General features: G+C 42.9%; 1 protein-coding gene across 1 annotated transcript; it reads left to right on the forward strand.

Moving 5' to 3' along the window:
• The first annotated feature begins 488 nt into the window (after positions 1-488).
• FAM213A (family with sequence similarity 213 member A) lies at positions 489-26,379 on the forward strand. Its single transcript, XM_019556152.1, has 6 exons — positions 489-580; positions 18,261-18,440; positions 18,982-19,073; positions 23,019-23,159; positions 24,048-24,212; positions 25,914-26,379. The coding sequence occupies exons 2-6, from the start codon at positions 18,263-18,265 to the stop codon at positions 26,010-26,012; spliced, it is 675 nt and encodes a 224-aa protein (XP_019411697.1). The 5' UTR covers positions 489-580; positions 18,261-18,262; the 3' UTR covers positions 26,013-26,379.
• Positions 26,380-27,087: the final 708 nt, after the last annotated feature.

Consider the following 27,087-nt stretch of genomic DNA (forward strand, 5'->3'; position numbering starts at 1 on the left):
ACAGACACACACACACATATTTTATTTCTGCTCACACTGCCTGCCCTCACCTCCCCAAGCCCAGGTGAAGAGAAAGGCTTTTATTTGCAGTGGAGGGGTGTCTACCCGCCCTGGCTCTCACACCAGAGCTAATCCGGTGTCCAGGAAGCTCTTTGTCATCCCAGTAGGGCGCAGGCTGAGCCAGTAGCTGGGTTGACCACGCAGCCAGACCCACGCACTCCTTATTCCCCGAAGCAGGAGCGCGTTTCCCCGGCAGGGCAGGGCAGGGCAGGCCCCCCGGGGCCATGCGTTGGACAGCCGCCAAGCAGGGCCGGGCTGGGTTTACGCCCACAGCTGCACCGCGCTCACTGCAGCCGGCGAGGAGCTCCGCAGACCCTTCCTCCCTTCGTCTTGCAATCGAGGGCGCTGCAGCGACTACGCAGCCTGGCGGGGCGGAGCCGCGGGGGCTCGGCTCGGCTCTGCTCCCGGATTGGCAGGCTGGGCTGCCGCACGACCTCCGCGGGGGCGGGGCGGGGCTCGGGCGCCGCACGTGCGCTCCTGCCCGGGCTGCTGGAGACGAGCGGCGCCTGCGGCCGCTGCTGTGAGTAGACGGTCCGGGCGCCCCGCGGGCTCCGGGCCGGGGGTTATTGGCGGGGGGGGCGCTACTGGCGCGATCCGCTGCGGCGGGGCTCCGAGTCCTTCGCGCCCGGGCGGCTGGGACCCGGCTGCCGCCGCGCGGAGCCGGACCTGGGGCTCGCAGCCTGCTTGGCTCCCGCCAGCCCGGGCTCGGGCCCGGCTCCACCTCCACCTCCACCTCCACCTTCTCTCTCACCCCGCTTCGGCGCTGGCGGCTCTTGGAGGCTCATTTTACTGGGGTCTTCATGACTCGTTGGGGGCGGCTCGGCCTCCTGCATCCCCCGGCTCCGCACTTGGCTTTGTACGTGTGGCAAGTCTGCATTTATTGCGCGACTGGCCAGTGTGTTGCGTGCTGTATGTCAGGTGTAACCAGGGCCTGGCTGGCTGTCGGGGGCTGCAGCCCCGGGCGTCTTCCCAGGCCCGAGTCAGCGCTGGGTACACCCTTCCCCCTTCACTGAGCGGGGCGATGATTTCAGGTCAGATCCTGGAAGAAACCCACTGCCTTCCCCTTCTGCACAGGTCACAGGACTTCATTTGCATTTGGCCTAATGAAACCACGTGTGCATGGAGATGACTGCTGCCAAGTGTGTAGTCCACAAGATGGCATCTTGCCTTGCCCTTGAAACCTTGACATCTACAACTCTGCTGTACCCATAGCTTTTCTTTGCATTACCGTGGTTGCTGGGCACCTCTTGGGGTGGCTCAAGTGAGGGACTTATAGGATTTAAGGCTGAATCATCAAGGAAAAATTATCTGCATCTTCTAAATTGGCATTGAAATTACATCTACAGAGGCTTTTAAATTGTTGAACTGGAGGGGAGAGGTTGAAAGCAAAGGGTGTGTGTGTCTGTGACATCCCCCGGCTCCTTACTGATTTATAAATCTGTTGGCATTGTTCTCAGATGGAATAGTGCATGAAGGGGGGAACGGGCAAAAGTTTGATTATTAACACACTTGTATAGCTCCAGAGATTCACGTGGCATAATATGCAACCCAGCAGGGACTTTCTTTTCTAAAGGATATCTGTTCCTGAAAGTTACTGAAAATACAGTCTGGTATTTTAAAAACCACTTCAAACTGATTGTGAAATTGCTCTCTCTGCTTGGGGTGGTGCTGGAATAGCATTGTATGAAATAGGTTATCTAAGTTGTTGATTTGAACTACTTATAGTGCTGTAATCCTGTGACCTGCAACAATCTAATCTCACAGTGGTTTTGGATTGTGATGGTGATGCTTAGCCTGGCTATATTTTTTGCAATATTGTATTTATTCCTGCTGTGGAGATTAAATATGAAGAATCATTTTATTTTTATATTGCTCCTTTAAATTAGACCATAATAAATTGCCACTTAAGGTCTAGGCTAGGAAAAGGGGAAAACAGAGGTTCCAAGATATTAGCGTCAATGATTTGTAGTGCTAAAATCTTAGATTTTAGATTTGTATTTGACACAAACTTAAGAACTGCTTGAACTCTTCTCTGTGAATGTCAGTGCCAGCTCATTATGATGTCTTGTTGTTACACCACTTACTGTTGCTGCATCCTTTCCACTGAGTTTGTGTATCTCCTCGACCTGTCATTTTGCATCATAACGTAGGTCCTAGGTTATGATGAGATTCTGCTCTTTTGCAGCTTATTGGTTCTAAGCCTAGCACATTGAGGCCCTAATTTGTGTACCTAGATGCGAAAATCCTAAAAACAAAAATAGAAGAACAAAATGAACAGATGCTTATTTCCCTCATACAACAGATGCAGTTTGCGCTTCCCATGGTGACCATTGTGATCTGCACGAAAGCTAAGATCCAGATAAAAGCCTATGTGCCTCAAAAGGCAGAGGGCAAGAGAATGTAATGCAGGGTGGATCTATTTTTTTTTTCAATCAGCAAACTAAAAGCCTGATTTAAATAATTGATTATTATCAGCTTCCCATTTTTTATGTGTGTGTGTGTGTGTGTTTTAAATAGAAAGGTGTATTTTCATTGGTAGATTTAGCATTTAAAACACATTGATTTACAACTAAATACAGTTTTTACAATAGCTTTAGTACGTTTCCCAGGTGTGTGTACACTCTCTCCAGCTTCACATATTTTGATTGTTAAAATCCTGTTTTACTGCGCTATTAAATGGTGAAATATATTTCTTATTCACTAGATGATTAACTGTTTTGCTCATATTTGTCTCAAGTTTCATTAAGATGGCAACTTGAATTTAATTAAATACACAAAACAAGCCCTTCACATCTATTAAATAAAACTTTAATGTAGATACAGAAACTTTTGTAAAAATCAAAACATGTTTTGTTTTGTTTTTTTAATCAAAACATCGGTATATCAAAACATGTTGTAGTCTGTAAATTTACTGTAATACTAACTGTTTCTATGGAGTAGAAGTATGAACTCTAGTTAGTGAATCAAACCAATTATTTCAGGTCACCCTGGGACAAACTTCCTAAAATGCTTAGGTAGAAGTAATTTGAGCTGAAGTTCCTACATGGCTAATTCTCTTTTCACGAGACAGCTGCTGAGGGGAGGAAATATGACTGTTTTGAAATTTTTTACCCTCTTTCAAGTTTTTAGAACTTACAAATCTTATCTTTGCCCCCATTTTTCTATTTGTAAACTGAAGACAAAAAAAAATCCTGTTTTTTTTGTCTCCCATCTCAGTTTTGAATGAACCAGTCCACATGAAGAAAATATCCTTTCAACACTTGCAGAAGAGGTTACTGCTGGTTATATAAAAAGAAAAAATAGGTTTAACATTGCCGCAAACTCTGGTTCCAGGTGCTTTGCTGGTTCAGTGGTGTGGCTTTCTTTAAAACATCCTCAACAAGCTTGTTCTGCTTGAACAGGTTATCTCTAGTCCTGAAACTTAGTATAGTTGGCATGATTGGGTGATTAGTTGACATGAATGGTGCATGCCCCCGGGTGGCTGGTGGGGCACGGCTGCGCTGGCAGTGGTGGGAGCTCAGCGGCAGTAAGCTGGGAGCTCCTGCAGATGCTGCTGGCACTGTCAGCATCAGGGGGATGGCAAGTGCTGACCAGGGGTCAATTTCCACCCACAGGCACAGTTGGCAGTGGCCAGGGGCAATTGTGGACTGCCTGAAGATGCTATCAGCGGCAGGATGGCAAGTGGCAACTGCCCTGTCAGCAGCGCCTGTTTGCAAGGGGTGCACCACCACGCTCAGGAAGTGCATGTGCACGTGTGTGCACCCCCTGCTCATTGACCCTGATAGTAGATGTCCATGTCAGCAGCATTTTCATCTATGGCAGTTAGGTTTCTACCCTGGTACTTTGTGTTAAGAATATCTGAGTAAGTGCTTGTTCCATCCACAACTTTACTGCCTGTGGTTTAACTTTGCTGTTGGGTATTTCTTGTTGTAATGTTTCTTGAAGTTCTTTCCACATTTCAACAGCATCCACAATACTGCAGCAATCTTTCTGTAGTATTGTAACCTGGGTACACCCAAGCATGTACCCTGTTCTCAGTCAGATGGGACGGGTAGTCAGGAGCGGGTGCTGTGAAAGAGATGCCATAATTTCGAGCAAATCCCTCTTTTCTCTGTCGAGTTAGCCCAAGCCCAAAGTTCTTAACTATATACAATTTATTAAGTTACCAACATTATATATATAAAACTCTTTAAGATGTATATTTTTAGCTATATCTGTAATTGTATCCATATAAAGGTCTGTTATATAGATTATATCTATATAAAGGAAGTCGGCCCTAGGGAGGTCATTCGGGTAAGTACCGGTGCCTCAGGCCCAGAAGAGGGGTAGATCCCAGGACAGTCAATCCAGCAAGTTTTTATACCACAAGCGGGTTAGCTAATAAAGACATCCTTACAGAGCCCATTATACAGAATTAATACAGCCAACTATTTATAACAATAACAATAGATACCAAATAGGAAACATAACTATGCCAGATACTAGATGCACCCTATCTGGGTTTGAACCACCTGGTCCCTCAAATGGGATAGGGTCTTCTCCCCTAGGCCCACTCTCCCCAGGATCCCTGCCCCGGGGGCGCCTCCTCTGCGGGACCCGGGTTCCTGGTAACTCATGGTCCTTCCTCTGGGGGCTGTCGATCTGACCTCTGGGTCTCCACACCATCTCAAACATTCTGGAGCCATTGAGTTGAGGGTTTTTCCCCCTGGGCCCCGCGTTAGGCACCCAGGGAGCTCCTATGAGAGCTGAGCCCTCACTGGCTCTGGTTCCCCAGCCTCATGCCAGAGGTCTTTCCCCTTCCCGGGTCCTGCTGTGGGCACTGGGGCTCTTTTAGTTTAATGCTGAGCTACACAGCAAGGCTCTGGTTATCCAGCCCAGAGCTGGGGCTAACTTGAGCAATGTTGAGCTGCTCCCAGAGCTGTCTCTCTGTGTGCTGACCTGCGCACAGTGTGCGGCCCAAGCAGCATCAGGCTGCTCCCAGGGCTGGCTCTTTGTGTGCCAATCCATGCACCATTGAGGCTCAGGCGGGGTCCAGATAATGGTCTTCTCTGGAGCTCCTCTCTCCTCGCCGTCCCTCACTGCATCTGCCTTTTATTTACAATGGAGGCCCTGTCCCTGAAGTGTGCTGGACCTGCAAAGCGCAGTCTTCAGTCAGGTCCAGGGGCTCCTCACATCCCCCTACCTCTGAGCAGTGGCAGGGCAAGCCCCTCCAATCTGTTACCTGGTTGGAAATGTTCCACCAATCCGAAGTGTCCTTCTCCAAGCCAGGCTTGCCAGGCAAAAGCAGTGAGCCTGCCATGCTCTCCCCCCAGAACCCTTCACCATCCCCAGTGAAGAGTGTATTCCTCTGGATTCACTGGGTCCAAGGGACAGTGATGGGTACCTCCCCAGGTACCCAAAGGGCATCGTAAGTGAACATGTTAACAGGTCTTTGTTCCCGCTGAGGCCAGGGAGTACGATCTTGCATTGGGGCTCCAGGAAAGTCTGGGAGAGGCAGGGGCAGCCCCAGACATGGGGGTTCTGTCCCCCTAAGTGGGAGGCACAGGCCTCGTGTTGGTGCTCTCAAGGGGCAGCCCAGCTGGGTCATTGCCCTCTCTGTCGTTCTCTTCCAATGCAGTGGGTCCCAGAGTGGTAGAATTGAGAGGGGTACTATCCCTCATAGCTGGACTCAGAATCAGTCTTGCGGAAGTGGAGGAGGGGGTCCCCTTTCTTCCGTTGGCCGGATGGGTTGGAGAGGCCGTGGCCTGTTAAGGGGTATTCTCCCCTCTGGCAAACGAGGCCTTTGTAGCTCTCTGACGGGTAGAAGGAGATTTCTCTGTATGATGCAGCATTGCCTAGATCCCTCTTCAGGGACAGTCTTATAAATGGGTAGGTCCCCCATCCTCTTGACTATGGAATATGCATCCATCCTCCATCAGTCAGCGATCTTGTGCTTCCCCCTCAGTCCAAGGTTCCTCAGCAATACCTGGTTTCCGAGGCTCAACCCTTGTTCTCTGACTCGGGTGTCACAATGTCTCTTTTGACACTGTTTGTTCCGGCCTGCTAAATCCCCAGTGAGATGGTAGTGTGGAAGAAATTAAACTTCGCGTTGTGGTTGAATCAGAACTGACAGAGCCAGCTTTTCTTTATTTAAGGCTATACTGTGATCACGGGGAGAATTTCATACAGCAAGGGGAATCACCCACTTGTCTGTTTCAAAGCAATCCTCCTACTCTATAAGTTTACAAGCATATTTATACTTAAGACAGAGAAAGAGAAAAAAAATACGACCTTGGAGAAACCAAAACAATAATAAATTACACACAGACATGCAGGCAATTTACTTAAATGAAACATCTGTGCACAGGGTAACAAGGCATGCAGGATTCCTTATCTCAGAATATGTAACTGAAATAAGCAGTATCAGCACTTCTGGTTGCTGTCTGTTTTTCTAGTCAAGCAGGCCAGAAGCCCGATTAAATCTACTACTACAGTAGGCTCGACGGAGATAATCCCTGAGCTGTTGAGCATACTGTCCATGGGTTTGTTGCTGCCCATGTGCCTTTTTGATCCCGAAGCATAAGTCAACATAAGGTAACCGGGGTTGTCGCCCAAACATGAACAGGTACAGGCGTGTCCCAGTAGCATCATTCCAGGGCCAAAAGAACCTCTCCCGGGTCAGAGCCCGGGTACATCCCACTCCCATGTGACCAAATTCATCATGGAAGGCCCAGAGAGCCTTCTCGTGGGAGGACCAACTGCAATATGGCCAACCCTTCCCTTCCACATGGTGTACCTCCCAATGAGTACCCCATCCATTAACCACATCTTTTCCCGTTCCTTTAAAAGAAGTCTGCGTATCGGGTTGCCCACTGCATTAATGGGCCCCCTTTGCTGAGCCCATAAAACATCTCGAATTACAGGGTTGCAGTATTGGGCAGCGTGCCACTCTCTTGCAGTTATCTGGGGGAGTGCTGAAGGGGTTAATGCAGTATTAATGCCTCCAGGGCCTAGGGAATCCCTTTGGGAGGAACCCCCAGGATCTCTGCCATGCAAACATTGTTGAACCCTTTGGGGGTGGGGTCTCTCATAGGGAGGTCACAGAGAGCTCTAACAGCATCTGGCGGCAGTACATTCAAAGGCGCAGGGGTGGCCAAGGGTAACAAGGCATCTGCGTCAGTGTTCTTTCGCCTGGCCCGGTAGTGGAGACTGAGGGAGTAATCTGCCAGGGCTGCAACCCTTCTATATCTGGTAGCATCCAATTTAGCACTGGTCAAGATATATGTCAGGGGATTGTTATCCATCTACATTTGCAACTTGATGCCATACAGATAGTCCCTGAAGTTGTCGTTAATAGCCCACTTGAGATCACAGCTTGGGGAGGGGGGGGGGTCCAGATGACAGTCTTCTCTGGAGCTCCTCTCTCCTCACCATCCCTCGCTGCATCTGCCTTTTATTTACACCTGCAAAGAATAGTCTTCAATTAGGTCGAGGGGCTCCTCACATCCCCCCACCTTGGAGCAGGGGTGAGGCAAGCCCCTCCCACCTGTTACCAGATTAGTGGAAATGTTCCACCAATTTGAAGTGTCTGTCTCCAACCTGGGCTTGCCAGGCAAAAGCAGTGAGCCCACCACACCATGGAAATAAGTTTTAGTGTATTCAGCATATCTTCTCCATTGACTACTCTGCCTGTGATACTTCCATCATTTTTGTCACTATTTTCTTTATAGCTGGTCATGAGAATAGGCCAAGTCCTTAATGCATAGCTCAAAGCAGTCAACCACTTTATTCAGTCATACGCCTTGGGGGAGAATTAGCTTGGATCAGCCAGCTCTCTTCAGTGAAACTAAAGCAAACTGGTTGTTAGGGAATTATTTCAACAACATTTTCCTTTATTCCTGGTGTATTTAAATCTTTGGCTAAAAGATGCACCAAATGAGCACTGTATCCATATGTTGGAACAGGTTTGCTTCATTGCCTTCTCATCTTTGCTACATTTTCAGCATTATCTGAGACAAAGCTTTGCATATGACACTTGAATTGTTGCTCACAGTTTCTTGCAGCTTTCACTGCTGCTTCTAAATATTCTGCAGTATGGGCATTTCCTGACATATCAGTTGTTTCTCTGAGAAAAACAAACAATTCTGCCTTCTGTTGTCATACAAGCACATCATACTGGATCACTGTGTATATTGCTCCATCCATCAAAACTCAGATTAACACTTTTCCCCTTCAATATTTTTTGCACACTGTTCAATTTCATTCTTGTACACTGTACCCAGAAGCCTTCTAGCAGTATCTGGACAACCAGGTTACACTCTACCCAGCAGAAATGATTGCACCATGTTAGTGAAATGTTGGTTCTGAAAAAGACAAAAGTGAGAATTTGTTGCATAAATGAATGGAGAGGTCATTTCATTATTCAAAATTTTGCTGAATTTTGCTGGTCCTGAGTATGAACTCATCCATAATTTTAATTGATAATGAATACAGTCTCTTTTTAGGTACTATTAATTCACAGTCTGAGGTATGCTTAGTTGCAATAATGCTAGTGGTACCAGTAAATTATTCTAAAGTTGCAGGCTTTGCACAAGATAGCCGTTCATGATTTCTTATGTCTCAGCTAGACCCTGAAACCAAATGGTTAAAAGTAAGTCACACTGAGGATTACTCATTATATTATTTTAAAAAAGGGAAGAGAGATTGTAAATAAAAGCCTTCCTATAGCAGATGGGTTTTTTTGCCAGTGTTTAAATGATCTAATTTTTCCAAACCCAGTGTCTTAAGCCCTGTGTTAGTCCTTTTTCTTGCACACACTCACTCTGTTCCCCTCTCTCCTTCACACAAGAAATTAACAGAAAAACAAGACTCCTTCTCTTTGTCACATAACCCACCACACTCTTCACCCTCCTCCCTCCCCCCCGAAAATCACTCCACCCTAACAATCCATCATTTCTGCTATTGTAACCCTCTGTCTTTGTGTGCTGTAGTATGTTACTTTAGAGAAATGGATTACCAGTGGTTCTCAACTTTTTTTGTACCCGGACCCATTTGTAACTATCAATGGCCAGTGCCAATCCAGTGCTCTTCACTCCTGACCTGCTGCACCCAAGCCCCAGCCCCCCAGTCTGTGGGTCAGTGGGTGGGTGTGTGGGGCAGGGGTGTGTGAGTAGCAGGCTGGAATGGTTTCCCACATTTTTCTCCTTTAAAGGAGAATCCATTTTTAAAGTTTGTTTGTGAACCTTTCATATATTCTTGGGACCCACAGGTTGAGAAACACTGAGAGCACTTGAAGTTAATGTGTGCATCTTTATACATATGGAAAAGGACCGAGAAAGGCCATTTAACTGAAGTACACAGGAGCAAGGGGTTGGTAGGTGATTTATAGTCGCATAAACTGGAAAATAAGCTTCCATTATGGGTGAAAAATAGCAAATATTTCTAATTTGAGAGCTGACTTAATCGGAGCACAAGTTGAAAAAATAGAGGAGGAGTTTGATACCATTCAGGTGGGCTCAGTGGGTACGAAGTAGCACTTACAGTGGTATTTGCTGGAGTCAGAGGGCAGATTCTAACACCTGTGAAGACTTAGCTGATCCTTTGCATCCAGTAGTAGAGACTCTGTATCTTTTGTAGGGTCAGGCCCTTAATACCTGAAATACTGTGCCATATTTTTAAAGCTGGGCCTCGGATGAAGTTAAATGTTTTCTCTCCTCGTTCTTATATAAAAGAAAATCACCCTTTAACTCCAGAGTTTTTAGTAGAGACCCATTGACTCAACATATTATTTTATTTAAATTATTTTAATGGATTATACTGAATGTATACCTTAATTTGTATTGTATTAATTTCAAATTTCCTCTTAGGCTGGTTTATTTTTAAAAAGGAAAACTTTATGTAACCTGCACCAAATGTACAAGCTGTTTTGTATTGTAAAGTGTGTGTGTTGTATATGGTTTTAGCTATGTGTGTGTTTTCAGCTGTGCTATATGTACCCATGTCTTCTATATCTGAGTGTCTTTGTCCCGGGGCAAGGGGAGGACATGGACCCCAAAGGGTCAAGGAGGGACTCTGGGGGGGCAACATAAGAGAAGGAAAAACAAGCAAAAACGCCCTACCTGCTGCAGGAACCGCGGCAGGACCTGCGCGGCTAGTTAGCGGCGGTTTTTTTTAAAGTGAAAGCAGCTGGAGAGAAGGGGGAGGAGAGCCGGCACGGAAGGATAAGAAGGGGAGACAGCAAGATGGAAGGGGAGGAGAGGTGGAGAAAGAGTGAAGAGAAAGTAGCTCCTAGACCCACTGAGGAGGAGGGGGAGCTGGAGAGTGCTGCCCATAGGGCAGGAGAACGCCGGGACAAGCATCAGTATAAAGTCGCTATTACCAGGCTTAGAAGGATGGAGGTATCCAGGCTGCATATCATCCTGAAGCCACGAGGAGAGCCTGCAGGAGGATCCTTACCGGCAGAGGCTGGTTCCAGTGAATCGCTCAGGAGAGAGGTGAACGGTCAAGGGGCTAGCTAAGACCATCATGTCCTAGACGGAAGACCCAGGAGAGTCCATCAGAGGAAGGTTACTTCTCTGAGGTGGAAGGGACGTCAAGGGTTGGATACACGTAGGGTACGCTAAGGGTAGGGAATAGGTAGCACTAAGGGGGCAGCCAGTGGAGGGGGGCACGCTGTAACTTAGATGCTCCAGGACAGTAATCTGTTGGATTATTGAGAGGTGGTAGGGAGTTTGGTGGTAGCATCTTTTCTTTTTATTTGTTAATTTTGTATTCCCCGGGCTGCCAAGGTACAAGTAAGGCAAAGGGCTACGAAAGGCCAAAGATTTAGAGGGCCTAGTTTGACTCGGCCATACAACCCTGGCTCAAGTGAGACCCAGGAATACGTTCTCGCATAGAGAGGGCTGGCTGTGGAAAACAGCATCAGCACACTGTCGTGGCTAGATATAGGGTGAGGTTCAGGGGAGGTTGGAGCCTCGTGAAGACCATCACCCCTCGGCCTGAGGTAACCGAACCCGGACAGTTGGACCCCTCCACCACTGATAGGATCATCAAAGTCATGGCAAGTCCCAGACTGCCTGGGCATAGGTGAAGCCTCCCCGCCTGCCAGTGTCTGGCAAAAGGGTTACACTTATTTATAATTTACACGTAAAAAAGTAGAAATCCAATTTAAGTAATCTTTTTTTTTCATCCACCTTGATGTAATGCTTGGTTTAAACTTGTACTAATAGTAACTATTACCAGGATTTGGGGAGAAGATTGTGTCTCAAACTTTTCTCCCCCCCCTCCAAACTTTCACAGAATTTCAGCTCTGCAGTTTTTGGTGGAATCTTGCTTGTAGAATCCCAAAAGAGGGATAGTCTGCCACTTTTTTCTCTCTAGTTCACCTACAGACACAGCGATTAATGAACGTTTCCATTTTGACTCTGTATTCACCCTAGCACAGTATCTAACTTAGCTTTCTGTTTTGAATTCTGTATATGGGATTTGGAAACAATGAATAAGTGGAAGTGGGGCTATTCTGGAGGGAAGCTGGAAGCAGGGATTTGGTCCACAGAATCTGCTGTTAGACCACGTGACATGACCCCAAGCTCCCTGTTTCTTTGAAAGAATGGTGGAACAGTTCGTTGCTTGTTTGATGCTAGAGCTGCCAGGGATTAGGTGCTGGGTTTAGGAGTGCAGTGTAAGAATTTAGCTGATTAGTTTAGATGTTTGCTATAGTAAATGACCTTATTAATTACATTTAAGAGCCTCATACTTTTAACACTTCTCTTAGCATGCATAAGACTCTTGCTAAAAAGCAGAGTTTGTGTGTGTGGAGGGGCGCATTATTTTATAATATTTATTTTAATTGAGGTTGTAAACCATAGTAGATCTGGAAGCATTCAGCAAGAATTAATTTAGTAACATGATAGTTGCATGCAGTCTAAACTTGACAAGTTTATATAATTGATTGACACAATTTATCAGTCAGTAAAATATTTTTCATGGAAAAAAATCACTGAAAATATCTTATTAAAACTGACAAAACTGGTGCATTTCCATCAACAGTGTCAAAATTTATTTTTCTAGAAAATATTTTTCATATGTAGGGGGGAAAGTGTGATCCAAAGTCTGTACCCTTCCCAGAACAGAAAAACCCCAATACTAATTGTATTCAATTGCGTCACTATTACCTTTAATATAGTAACATAAGCAGGATCTGGAGCATTCATTATGGTGGAATCTAAGTGGGGGTAAGAGCCAGAGAAGCAGGTAGCTTTTAGATTACAAAACCAATAATTTAAAATTTTTGGTTTTGTAGCTTCCCTTTTGTACACTGAGCCAGAGGCCAAGGACTAGCCAGACCAGGGTCTAAAAGGCTTAACTTGATCTGATGCAAGCTTCTGGTGTAGACAGACTTTAACCTCTAGACTTTAGCCTAACAGTCGTTTTAGAAAAGTGTTGATTAGACAGGCTCCTAGTGATCCTTTTAGTACAGCTAAGCACACATGCACATAGAGCAGAAGCTTAAATAGAGCCTGCTAGGCTTTATGATGGCCAGCAACCAGTTGATTAGATTAGTGGGGTTGTAAATTAGATACAGATTGATCAAAGAATCATCAGTGCAAATCCATTCCTGAGATGTTTTGGTTATAGGTAAACCTTTGCAAGTGCCAGTTTCAACTCGTACATACCTAGGAAGGCTGGGACTTGCCTAAAAGGATTAAGTGGTAAAAAATTATTAGTGTATGCACTGTGTGTTCTTTGAATGCCTCTGCAGAAGTCCTGGAATTTATGCTGCTTGCTTGAATTTTGCAGAGGCACTCAATGAATACGAAGGTTCATACACTAAATATTTTTGACCACTTAATCCCTTTCAGTGGCGCCTCAGCCCTCCCAGGTGAATAATTATTTTGTTACATTCCCAACTGGAGTTTGCAGTTCTTGTCCTGCAGACTCTGGTACCAACCCATCCTGATATGAGTTGGGACCTACTGAATTTGGGACAGCTGTCCGCTGATTTTGCAGGCAAAACATGGAGCCCTTCTGTCATTTTGTGGGGTGCAATACCCCACCCCCACCCCAGCAGCCCCTCAAGCAGGCAGATCCATGCCCCCCTTGCCCTGGTGGGCTACCACAGTGCCCTGACTGGCTCCCTCTTTGGAGACAGCATTTTGTTTTCAGTAATGTTTTCAGTAAGTTATTTTTGTTTGTTCCCCTGTCTTCTGTCTCTTGGCCAATTTTGTGGGCAATGCCAGATTTCATGAATTCACAATTTCAGTAGATCCTTAATCATGATACAGGATGTTTTCCAGTGTGTATCCTGTATCTTTAGGATGGTGCCAGAGGCAGCTTGGTTTGGCAGTTCAGACTATTTAATCTCAATTCTTTTCTACCATCTGAAGTAATCCTAAGCCTCTGGCTCAGTGAGAAAAAGGGAGAGAATGAAGCTTTTAAATGACTGGTTTTGTAACTCTAAAACCATATGCTTCTCTGGCTCTTACCACCCCCCACTCAGAAGCTGGCACCTCATCTGCTTTGGATTCTACCATAGTGAATGCCCTTTAGATCCTGTTTATATTACTATATCAAAGATGATTGTGACCTAATTGATAGTCCTTTGTATTGTTGTCTTCAGTCCGTATGGGAGGGGGAAGTCAGGGGAGAGACATTTTTGAGACTAATGTTTTAGTCTGGGAGTTAGCCGCTGGATCCAGTGTGCAGACATGGGGCTTCAGTAGACTTCGATTGTGGGCACTTCTTACTGTGCTGCCTCTGACCCAACTTGCAGCCTAAAAAAGTTTGTTCCTTTAGTCTTTCTCTTAACTTAATCCCTAACCATGTTATCCAGTAATCAGTTGGCAATTTAATCATTGCATTACCTGAGCTCAAGTTCATTAAAGGTATGCAGTGTAGACAGAACGTAAAATACTCCGCTGCAGGACAGTATTAATGAGAGATGCCTCTCTGAACCAGTCAGTCTCCTGCCCTGCATAACAAAAAAGTGAAATTGTTGATTGACCCAAATGTTAACGAAAAGTTGAGTTGGTTTAATAAAAGATATTGGATTTACCCAAAGAACCTTGTTTGTATATGTCCTTAGACCAACACAGCTACAACCTATACCTTTAAAGAGAAGTGGTTTTTATGTCCCTGAGCTTATAAAAAATGGTAATATCTTCAAGTTATATAATGGCGCAAACCCATGAACTGGGATTTAAAGGCCACTGTCAGTAGAATTGATGTCTCCTAATAGGTTAATTTAGGCAATTGGTTTGGCAAATTTGGTCTTGCATGTTAAGCATGCTTATATGATAGGGGAGAGAAGCACCGTGACCATGTAGGTGGGCTCCCCAGGGCAGGTGATTGTCTCTGATATGTCCTCCATCGGAGGTCTATATTGAGCAGATTCTTTTTGGTGTTGGGTGGTGGATCCGGAGCATGCTCCATCCACTCCATGCATTGACCTGGTATTGCAGTGCTTCCAGGACCGGTGCAAAAAAAAAAAACAGGAAAAAAAAAAATTTGGTTCTTTCTAATATTGCTATCTGCTGACTGCTTTCAGTGTTGCTTTACCATGCAGTGAGGAGGGTAACTGAGAGAGAATATGAACACATCTACCTCAAATATTTTTCCTAGGGGCCCAGAACCCTTTGTTCAAGTCTATCCCTGGTAGCAAATTCATAGGATGTTCCCACAGGCTACTTGTAATACCAGACTCCTCACCAGCTGTAACATTTAAAAAGGAAGGGGGTGGGAGGAAAGTAGCTGGAAGGTTATAGACTGAGTAACTTTAAGTCATCTTGTCTCTTCAAGGAACAGTTGTCTGCTGGTAACTGCTCCCCTTGATATAATGAGTAGTGCTCAAAAATGTGTTCATCTCATTAGCAGTTGCATAATGGTTTCCTTTCTGGAATCCTGCCCAGTCCTTCCCACATTGACTCTTCCTTCAAAAAGGAGGCAGGCTGAAGAATCATTTTCAGTGTCAGCATAAGCTTGCATATCTGTTGTTGCTCCTGGATTGCTTGTATTCAATTTCAACTTGGAGTTCAGGTTTAAAGCTGGTGATGAGAGTGTGGAAGTCGAACGCATAAGTGCTGGTGAGTGTATTATTCTGGAAATATATACAGCACTTTCAGAATACTAAGTTTTTGATCCAGATCCATGAGTTTGTGCACATATAGAGTTCTGCTGAATGCTGTTCATTAAAGCAGATGAAGACAATACGTGAGAATAGAAGAAACAGTGCTACCGTGCATAGGTAGTTTTTCTTTTCATGATCTTGCTATCTCTGACTTGATGTTCAGTGGAGCAGGTGTTTTAAAACTCCATCTCTGCTGTTAACAAGTGTTTTTAGTAATCAAGCCATAGGCATTTAGCATGCTCTACTGACTGCCAGGACTTAGGGAACTATTTTATCTGTGCCTTGGATTGTTTAGTTGTGTGAGAGGCCACTCTTAGAAAGCCAGTTTACCAAGGGTGGGGTGGTAAATCTGCTAGGTAGCAAAGAGAGGGAGTAGAATAAAGTCCTCTGAGCTGAAAACATCTTTTAAGTCAGGCTGAAAGCTTTGTTTTCCATCATAACCAAAACAAATTTATTGCAGACTTATGTCCTGCTGCTCAGATATCCAGCAGGTATAAATCAGCATAGTTGCATTCACAGGATCTGATCCTGTCTTTTTGAAGTGGCGATGACATGCAGATGAATATATGTCAGTTTGTGGGTATGATGTGAAAAAAGATTGATGTCAGTTTGTGGGAAAATTTCAGGAGCAGATTTTAATGCAATAACTTGGGTCAGCACCTGACACTAATCAGCCAAGAAATCAAGAATTGTGAAATATATCTCTTTGCATAGACAGATAAGTGCTGATAGGGCATAAGGAATCAAAACTTATGGCAGAGGTGATATCTTTTATTAGACGAAGTAGATATTTGCAAAAATAAAATTCTTTAATTTTAAGCTTTCAGGCACAGGAGATTATAAAGATTCTAAAACTTTTAGGTAGAAATGAAAATTCATATTAGACGGGAGAGGTGCAGGTGTCGTAAAGTCTCCTGCTTGGAACAGGTAGGGCTTAATATTTGCTTTCACCAACTGCACGCAGGTAAAATACTAATAGATTGGGAAAAAGAGAGGCAAAAACACACCATTTCTACCCAAAGAGTATAATTCTTAACCAGTTATGGTAGGGACAAGTTCAAGGGAGCACAGCTGTGTATCCATAGAAAAAACAAATTTTTTAACATGCACCTCAGTGTTTATTGTATCCAGCAGAAAAGATTTGACAGCTTCCAAAGTCAAGTTTGAAGAGATCATTGACTCTGCTAGGCATCTTTTTTGGGCTCACAGACTTTTTTTCCCCCTCTAAAATGGTCCAGGCAGTCTCAATAAACTATATCAGCTCATTGGGCCAGTTTAAGCAGGAGAGCACTGAATTTAAAAAAATTCTGTTGTCTTGTGGCCTTTGATTAGGAAGTCATCATGTCTGAAAACAGTGTTGGAGAAGTAAGATTAGCAATAAGCCAAGATTTTACTACATACAAAAGAAGAAAAACACTGGCTAGATCTTTCTCATTTATCTGTAGTTAAGTTTGTTTAAACTGGCCTTGTCTTCCACTCAGTATCTAAAAATGTGAGATAGCTAAGGCTAGTCTTCCTTGATACTGAATGTCACAAAAAGAACAAAACAATATTTTAGAGTTCTAGCAGGCTCTTTTTACGGATTTGCAAAAGGATTGGCAATTACAGAATCGGGAGTTTGGGGTTGGCTGTAAAGGGAGGCAGGAAAAGTTCCATTTCTATAAAAAGGCTTCTGTCCAAAGTGTAACAGGTTTTCAGAAATGCAGAATACAGAAATAATTATTTGGTGAACTTTTTAGATACTACTCATCAGCACGTTTTTTGGGGGGAGAAGGAAGAGAGAGACTAAGAAAATCTCAAAAAGCTTAGTTGTATTTTTTTCTTTTGTTCAACAGAGACATTATTGTTTGCATGAATAAACTTTAACATAGCAATAGAAAAGCCAATCCAGAAACACGGCTTGCAGATGGATGTAGACAGAATTCAAGTATTTGTTCTGTGACTGAAGTTCTTTGGAATTAAGGACAAAGTCATTATGGTGAAAGTGTTTAGCAATCTCTCCCTGAAAAAAGTCCAATAAACCTTTTTTTCTCTTACCATTTGTAGTTCACTGGCGAGATTTCACCGTTGTGCGTGCTGCTTTGCAGATTTCATAACTCCTCTCTGAATGGAACATTTAGAAGACATTTTGATTCCTTGACTGACAAGGCTCAAAAAGGGTTTGGGGTGCCTGTAGGGAGGCTATGTCTAGCTGCTAATAAAACTGCTCTAGGTAGAGAGATTGGCAGAACATCTTAAACAGAACTGAGCAAACGCATTTGTTTCTAATGCAGTTTTATTTTGGCCAACAAATTAAAGTTAAGTTGTTTGTTTCTGATATAAAGTCAGTGTGAGATAAAGATATATGACTGCTTTGGCTAAAATCCTAAAGCCTTAGCAATCGTCCAGCGCTGTCTGGGGTGCTGGGTCATAGTGTGATAGTATGTTTAAAGGTTTTAATATTTTTGCAGCACTGCTTCTAGCTAAAAGAGTGGTTTTCTACTGCTTTTACACAACCTCCCTCTGTGTTTTTGGTTTTATTGCTAACCTGAAAAAAACGCTATATTGCATTTTGATTCTTTTTGTTCTTTCTCTTATTTATTTGCTGAAAAGTGTAGGCAAAATCCTCTGTGTGTTAACAGACATACAGGCCATCTCATTTTTGTCCTATCAACCATCTTTTATTTTAAACAATTACTGTATTTTACAGTACTGGTTTGATGACCGAGTTGTACTAACTTTAACTCTAGTAACAAGAGATTAAGTGTCTCCTTTAGCAATTGTCCTATACAGACAGTTTTATGCCACTCACAACCATACGGAGTGCTTCAAGGGTTTTAATAAAGCTTCATTCCTATCACATCTCTGAGGCAAAAAGCTAAGAATCCCTCATTATCAATAGTGATGCATTGCAGAAATTAGCCTAATAATTGAACCCAGTTCAGTGCCTTTATCACTAACCAGTCCATCTATCCATGTCAAAACAGGGTTTAAAGTCATTTTCTTATGACCAGCCTCCCTCTTCCCCTCCACCCCTGCCTCCAGACGCACTCTCTCCCTCTGTCATTGAAATTTATCAAAGAGTTGAAATATTTTTTTCTTCCTTCTTTATTTCCAGAGATGTCTAGTGTGCCTGACTTTGGGCTCTTTGCCATGGGGATATGGTCCATTGGCCTTGGGGCTCTCGGTGCAGCTGTGACGGGAATAATCCTTGCTAACACTGACTTACTTCTGTCCAAACCAGAGAAGGCTACAGTGGAGTTTTTAGAGGAAATAGAGTTAAAAACTCTAGGTCCAGGTAAGAAATTTTAATTCAGGAAACCTGAGCAGAGATTCTGTGGTAAAAAGGTTTTCCATTAGTTCAAACTGCAAGGCCAGGGTTGGAACTAAATAACTGTTTGAAGAAAAGTGGAGTGTTTGAAGACTTCATTTTCACAGACTCATTATTCCATTTGCTAGAAAGTAAGGGGGGAAAGCAAACAACTCTTTCCTGGGATTTCCGTGACTCGCCAACTGTTGTGGGAAGTAGCTGATTCTTTTTAATGAAGAAAATAAGGGGAAGATGGTATTGGTTAAAGAAAAGGTGATAAATATTCAAGGCATTTTTGATATCAGCAATATTTTTAATGGACTTCTTTTCTACACTTTAAAAATCACTAGGGCACAAAGATAGTCAGCTTCTATCTTCCTTTTGTGCCTTTCAGGCTTTCTTTTCTTTTTTAAATATTGAACCTGGAATTTTCCATTATTCTTAGTGTTGTTCTTTAGAAGCCATGTTCATGTAAACAGTCTGGAACAGATGCTGTTGTTTATGCTGGTCTTTTCCCTAATATGAACAGAACAAGAGACTTTCAAAGCTGGTGGTCTATGGAAGAAGAATGGTTCAGTCATCATGGCTGTGCGGAGACCTGGATGATTCTTGTGCAGAGAGGTATTGTGGGTGGGTGTGGGGGATGATTTCAAAGAATGCATCAAGCTCTGCATATCTGAAAATAGTCTCTCTAACTCTGATTGTGTTTCTGTCCCAGCTGACAGGGATCTTTATTATCCTGATCCCCACTTTGCCATATTATGGGCAAGATTCTTCTTTAGCCCCACTGTAGAGCAGGAGGAGAAACCCAGTTTATATATTTGCTGTTCACTCTTGTGTTTTTTTTAATGTTCAGTGAGATGAATCTTGGCATATAGAATGGTGCCCTTTATGTCAGTATTCTTGATGAATCACATTTTGAGGGAAGCTTGACAGAGAGAGAGAAACATCTAAGGAAAGATACTGTTTTTGATACAAGACCTGCCTGGGAACAGTTATCACTTGCATTTTGGCCACTTTCCATGCCCCATAGCAATTATATTATTACTCATTGCTCAATTAAACAGAGCACGTCTACACATGGCACTTTACTTGAGATTAGAGCAAATTACTGTGCAGTAAGCATCATTGTCTACACATGTAGATACTTACTGTGCAGTAATTTGCTCTAATCATGCATACATTTGCTGCCTGTAAATACAAGTGGCACATTTTACTTGGGAGTAATTACTGCGCAGTATGGCATGTGTAGATGGCTGACCGGCAACAAATGGCTTGCTCTTCAGGCCTTGGATCATATGGGTGGCTCTTCTGTGGACTCTCTCAAGCTTCTCTACATCCTTCTTGAAGTGTGGCACCCAGAACTGGACACAGTACTTCAGCTGCGGCCTCATCAATGCCGAGTAGAGCGGGAGAATAACTTCCTCAGTTTTGCTTGAGATGCATCAGTTGATGCATGCCAGTGTATTGTTTAATCTGCTAACAATAATGATGCTAATAAGCATCATACTGATGGCTCATATTCATTTTATGGTCAATTATAACCCCCAGGTCCCTTTCAAATGTTGTGCTAGCTAGTCTAGCACCACCCAGCCTGTAAGCTTGTTGTGGATTTTTCCTCCCCAGATGGAGCACTTAATACTTCTCAGTGTTAACAACCATCTTGATGTTGTTCAAAGGATGATTTACTTGAGAGAAGGGGTGTTTTTTCCAAACCCAAAGGGTAATCACTGAATTATGCAACAGAAAAAAATTCCCCTTTAATCTTTGCCCTGATTTCACTGTGGATGACAGGGGTCTCAGTTGCAATGTGATGGGTTTTCATACTGGGTACATTTTTGTCTGGGAAACTTGAGACCAAGACTGCCCCTTCTTTACTTTACATAGGTACAAAGCTGCAATACCATTTAATCCTAGAGTTGCCATAAATCTAACTGAAGTCTTACTTAGCACCTCTGAGAACCAGAACTTGTGCATTTGGAGTAGATTTGAGCCAGTGAGTTAGAGGTGATAGGAACTATATTTTATCTGTCTTCTGAAGCTATTCCATCCCTCTACAATAAGGAACTTATCGTAATGAAATGTAGGTATAATTAAGATGAAGTTTGGGTATGTGGTGTGGAGATAAAAATATAGTCTGGGACCAATCCCTAATTTTGCTTATCAGAACCAGAAAGAAAGGGCAATAGGGAGGGATTTGCATTTTGCAGTGGGTATGGGGGGAAAAATGAAGTTGGTATTAACCATTGTTTTGCCAAACTGCATGTACAGTATGTCTTAGGTATTCTAGAAATGGTAAATTTATACTCTTTAGACTGGCGGTTCTTAAATTTTTTTAGGCTCAAGGCACCGCTTGGAAAATGCCAGCTCTTAGTTTTCTTTCATTTTTTGGCTACAGAAACATAATAGAACAATTCTTCTGATGTAAAGAACCTGGAAAAATAACAGGACACAACATTTTAACATTGAGTTCCTATTTGAACTCTCTTGGTGTACTTTGTGAATCATGTTAACAAACCTCATGGTGCTACCATTGTATGGCACCCTTGAAGGGATCTTGAGGCACCCCAGAGTGCCATGGCATCCTGGTTGAGAATCACTAGTCTAGACCAGTGGTGTTCAACTTTCTGGGTCTGCAGGCCAGGTGAGTGGTACAGGCTAGATCTGCAGGCTGAATAGGCCTCTGGGGCACTGCCACCTCCCAGGTGTTGGATTGGGTTCTTGGGTGCTAGAGCCACCACTTCCCATTGTCTTCCATCAGGATTGGATCCTATGGGGGTGGCACTGCCCTTCCCATACCCTTTGTGCTGGGATTGGGTCCTGGGGGCCTGGTACTGCCCCTGCCTTCTGGGATAGAGTACTGTATCCAGCATGCAGGGCCTGGGGCTTCCTGTGGGTCCAGAGATTTGACAGCAAGGGAGCAGTAGCCCCACAATCCCACTGCAAAATTTTGAGACCTTTGTGGAGCCTCGTGGTCTAGATGACACAGTACTATAGGCTGCATCTGGCCTGAGGGCTGGAGGTTGAACACCCTGCTGTAGATTAAGAGGTGGTATAATGCTACACTCTTTGGGGAGCAGACCAGGAAGGGGCCTATACCTCTTCCCTCTGGCTCCCTCTTGTCTGGTGCAGGAAGAAGTAATCTAGTTTTGATGTATGCTTTTGGTTTAAGAGATTCTCTGGCTTGGAGGGAAGAACAGAGCGAAGGTGGTATCCATCCTTTGTGTGCCTGCCTTCATAAGAGGGATAATTGGAGCTGTGCAGACTGGGCACTACCATTCATGTCCACGGTGTACATATCCTGCATAAGAAAGTTAAGGGGGCATTTGATGCCACCATGTTCTCTTGCAAAGGCACATATGACAAAGGATGTTCTGACCCTTAATCTCTATCCGTCAAAAGACAGTTCCAACCAAATGGTAGGGTTTCTCTTCTACCAAGGTCTAATGAGGGTTAGAAAGGTTCCTGATTATTGGAGGGGTGTTAGTTTTTAGAGACACTGGCATGGTAAAGGCCCAAAGCATTGTGTGTTAGACTTTTTGGCTATTTATCATAGAACAAATGAGTTCTATGTGGCTCCTGGTGGTTAGCATGCTCCTTGTGGATTTTTAAATTATTTTAGAATTTTGACCTAGAAAAATAGGAAAAATTTAATAGCACATTGTAAATAGGACTACAGGGTATTAACTATTATCTCTGAAACATGGGAGTATGAAATGTCTCCCATTTGCTACTCACAGATTATCACAATGCTTATTCATCCTTATTCATTGTCTTCTCTGAGCTTCCTGATATAGGACTGGCAGTAGTAGATTGCAACACAGTGATTATCATTACCCGTACTTGCTTTTGCTTATTGATGTCTCTCTATCCATTTATGAATCCTCCCCTCTCTCTCTCCCCGAGTAATTCTGTTTGGAACTCCCGCTTTAAATTATACAGATACTATAGAACGTTGTTCTTACAGAGTCAAGGCGCTTCAAGCTGCTTCAGCCTCATAAGTGGTGTATTTAGATAGAGGTGTTTAAGCAGTAAGATTTCTGTAAGAGTTCTTTGGCACAGTAGAGGCAGATTATTTCTTAACTTCAAAAGAGACGATAGAAGCCCTTCAGTTGTTCTCTTTCCACATCTATTTCCTGTTGGAGATGGCAGAAGAAGCCAGAAGAAACTGGGAAAACTTCCCCTTTCTTCCCTCCCAACTTTTGTATACAGGTCTCCTGCGGTGAAAATCCATAAATGGAATGTTGCTGCTGTCCTCAAACAGAGGAAGACACAAAGCAACATAACTTTGGTGTCTTGCAGGTGTTCATAGAGGAAATGCTGATTGGATTCAGCTGTGCAAGCTGAAAGTGAGAATGTAACTTCCCTTAAACCTTGTGTGGACTTGCACACAACCATGCAATGACTATGTCCTCCCAAAAACAAGTTGCATTCTTAAATAAAACACTAGTTTAGTTTAGCCTTGCCTGCCCTTATATTAACATATTGGCAAAGATATGTCTTTCCCTGAGTGAAGCTCTTTCAGACTTCCATTCAAAGGCTGAAATGCTTTCTGTGTCTTTTTAGGAGGCTTCTGAGCTTTCCTCTCTCAAACCTCAGCTTGACCAGCTGGGTGTCCCCCTTTACGCTGTTGTGAAAGAGAAGATTGGTTCTGAAGTGGAGGATTTTCAGCATTATTTCAAAGGGGAAATCTTTTTGGATGAAAAGGTATGAAGAGATTTATTTACTTTGTATTTTGCAAGAGGCATGCAGCCCTCTGCTTGAAGAAACTTGTAGAGAATAGCCAACAATTCAACTGCCAGAATAGAATGTGGTCTGAATGTGGCAATTGACTTAATGGCATTGCAGCTTAAAAAGTTCATCTGCTTTTTATATATACTCAGTTTATAATCTGTCTTCCAGCTGTGTACTGTTGTCATGTTCTTGCATGCTTTTCCCCCCTGCACCCTAACACAGTAAGCTGGTAACTGTTTTTGCTCCTTGTGCTACTTAATCTTTTCTTATACTGAGGTATTCTGTTTATTAACTATTGTCTTTTCTGTGCAACCATGACTTCTAGAAACTTTCCTTTTTATTTTTGCCTCCTCTTAAATGAGACCTGAGATTTCTAAAGTGCATGATTGCAGAGGCTTTAGGAAAAGCAAATATAAGACTTGTGATTTCAGTTCACAGGAGTTGGCAACCCCACACTCCCTCAAGCACTTGAATGTGCTGTGCTGTTCAAAACAAACCTGTTTTATTTCAGAATCATTGCTAAAGTCAGTAGTCAAAGTATTCATGGTGCAAATGTAGCATAGTGTTCAGTCTCCTAAATCTTGAATGCAAGTAATTTGTGGGGTTGGAGACCTGGCAAGGGAGGAACTTGTATATTTCTGACTCTTGAAAGTAGGTGGCCTTTTAGAGTTGTAAAGAAACTTCTGTCCTGATTAGATAAAAAAATTGGCATTCAGTTCTGTTGTATCCAAATATTGCTAGTGAGACACCATCCTGGATGTAGCTTCTGGCAGGATACCTTAATTCCCCCTGTAATTGTTAGATTCTCTGCTGCTGCTGCTTTTCTTTTTAAGTTTTTTTTTCCATTCTCTCCTTCTGCAGAAAAAATTCTATGGTCCTCACAAACGAAAAATGCTGTTCATGGGTCTTATCCGCATAGGAGTCTGGCAGAACTTCCTTCGTGCTTGGAAAAATGGGTTCAGTGGTAACCTGGAAGGAGAAGGGGTCATTTTGGGAGGAGTCTATGTGATGGGTGCTGGGAAACAGGTACTGAAGGGGTCTTTAAGGGCTTTGTCATGGTTTTCCACCAACTGAATGTTTCCTGAGCTGAAAGGCTTTCTGCCTTGGTCACTCTTAAAGTTGTATGACAGCCGGAAATGTCAGGTATCTGCCTTGCATTATGTTCTTTTGAGAATTTTTTTTCTTTGTCGGATGTTGACAAAATACCTTCCACTCGCATTCCCTGATGCACACTTTGTTCAGCTCCCTGCCATTATGAAACAAAATATTATTTAAAAAGTCTTACATTTACTTCCAGACATTTTAACCTGTAAGAGGTTTTCTTTTTGATTGATGAGCTCTCAGCTTCTTTAAATACACTTGATTTACACACAACTTACCAGTATACTGCTGGTGATGAACTTGATCATGACTTACTTTTAATTTTGGTGTAGAAGCACTTGATTTATACCAAATAAGTGAGCTTTACACATTATCGGTGTGGGAAGAGGGGTGGGAGGGAGAAGATATGGAATCTCAGTCCTAACCTGGTATTGTTTAAAAACACAAATAAACAAGTAGATACTCCTTCACAGCATTTAATTATTTCTGAACCCCTGTACCCCTTAAATCAAATGTGTGATGCATGTTCTTGACCATTTCATGTCTGTAATGTCAGGATACGGGTGTGAATGCAAACATCAGCAAACTTGGGGAAAAGTAGACTTTAGGTCCAGCTTTCTAACTTGATCCAGCTTTTAACTATAGCATCATAAAGCCTTCAATTTTAAGTTTTATTAAACAGTTTGACAAAAATAAAGAGCAGAGAGAAAAAAATGTAGAATAGACTCTTTGCAAAGCTTTTGGTTTTGTTTAAAGCAAAAGCCTGTTGCCTAAATTATGAATAGTGACCAGTTACTCTTCCTTTCTTTGTATGTCCAACTTGAGACAACATTGAAGGGAACCTAATTCATTTTCAGATGAGAGGTCAGGACTTTATTTGGAAGGGGAAAAAAAGCTGTTTTAAAGCACGTCCAATTTGTGACTAATGCTTTCTGGAGTACACTTTTTGACACGTACCCTTTGATGGTGGTTGCTGCCAAGAAACAGTTGCTTGTTCAGAAATCACATAGATCTTAAAAGCGAGATTTGGAATAGGGTGTGTATGCAGTATGCAGACACGTGAACATCCACACCCATATTTGCAGCTGGGAGCATGTCAGTCTATATCTAGCTCTCTGGAAATTGCCTAGAAATGGGTGCTGCTGGAATATAAATTATTAATTTAATAAAGTAGGCAGCAAATTGTTTACTAACGCAGAGGACTGGACGTGGTGGCCTGGAAGGCCCCTTTTATTTCTCTGTTCCTAATTCTGTTTTAGCAAAATGTTTGATATGTAAATTAACAATACCATGTTTAGTCAAATAGCCTAGATTAGAACCAATGAAGCTCCTGTAATCTTGGAAACTTAAAGTTGTTCACTTCTATCTAGTTTAATAGGAAAATGCCATACTATGTACTCATATAGAACTACATTACTAATTACAAGAAGAAAACATAATGTGGTTTGTCTCTTGATATTCCTGTATCTGAGGAGCTGGACTATATTTTTTCTTAGAGACCATGAAACCTCTCCCCTGTTTCTTCACATGGAAAGCAATAAGTGACTTCCATTCCTACATGTGAAAATTCAAACATATCACCACACAAAGGATTCATTATACATTTGTCCTCTTTATTCTAACCAGGGTGTCCTCTTAGAGCATCGTGAGAGAGAATTTGGGGACAAAGTGAGCCTTCCATCTGTCCTGGAAGCTGTTGAGAAGATAAAACCACAAGCTTCATAAGCTGAAGAACAGTCTCATGTGTGATTTCAACCTCACCTGGAAGATTTACAACATATCTGCTTCATGAACTCCCAGTTTAATTGCTTTCTAATATGGCTTGCTACTCAGAGTTAGAAAGTTCTAAGCAATGTATTAAAAAAAACGTTCTGATTATAGCTGACCTCCTTTTGCTTTGTAGCCCCTTGGATACTCAGTGTTTCTACTAGTCTTTGATCTCTTACCGTATTAATGAAAGGCTGGGTCTAAAATTTTGACATAGCCTAGATGTGCCCGGTTAGAGATAGAAAGGCAAATGAAATATCTGGCTACCTGGGGAGAATACTTAAGTCAGAGATTTTAAAAAATAATTAAAATACATTTAAATATTTCCCTGTCTTTATTTTTCTTTGTTCAAAATATTTTGAAGCATCTGTATTGCTAAGGGAAGAAAATGTACTGAGCCCTTTTGATTACATTGAGGCTGGTTAGCATTGGCGATGCAAAAGGTGCATGTGCATCCCAGCCATGCGCCCCTGGAAGCATCAGCCGCAAAACTGGAAGTACACTTCCAGTTTTGCTGCTGGCTCGGCAATTGACCGCTGGGGAACCTCCTCCTCCTCCCCCGTCCCACCTCCCGTCAGTGATCTGGTGTTCTCCCCAGACTTAGGAGGCACCAGTTGCCCATGCTGGTTAGATATGCTGTTGATTTGCTAACATATTTACACATTAGGTCTAATCTTGCGCCTTTCAAATGATGGCTTAGCTATTAGCTTTATGGGCTTTATACACTTATTAAACACTAAGAATAACTGATCATTAAATTGTGAAAGGATGTGGCAAATTCTTCATTACTTCTAACGGAGTCTTTCGGATAAAGACTAGGTATCTCTGTCTCTCCCTTAAAAGAAGCTCTAACCTAACCACAAATTACTGGGCTAATGTGAGAATTAGAGTGAAATTCTATGGTTTGTCCATTTTTCTCCTTGACCCTATTTGGGCCTGATACTATTTTTTTTTCTTTTAATACTTATGTCCAAGGATAGAAAATAATCTAGTCAAAACTTCTGGTTTTTGTTTCTACTTTTCTATCTGCTTA

Source organism: Crocodylus porosus, unplaced genomic scaffold (genome assembly GCF_001723895.1).
Source record: "Crocodylus porosus isolate Cpor-Errol unplaced genomic scaffold, CroPor_comp1, whole genome shotgun sequence".
Taxonomy (NCBI): Eukaryota; Metazoa; Chordata; order Crocodylia; family Crocodylidae; genus Crocodylus; species Crocodylus porosus.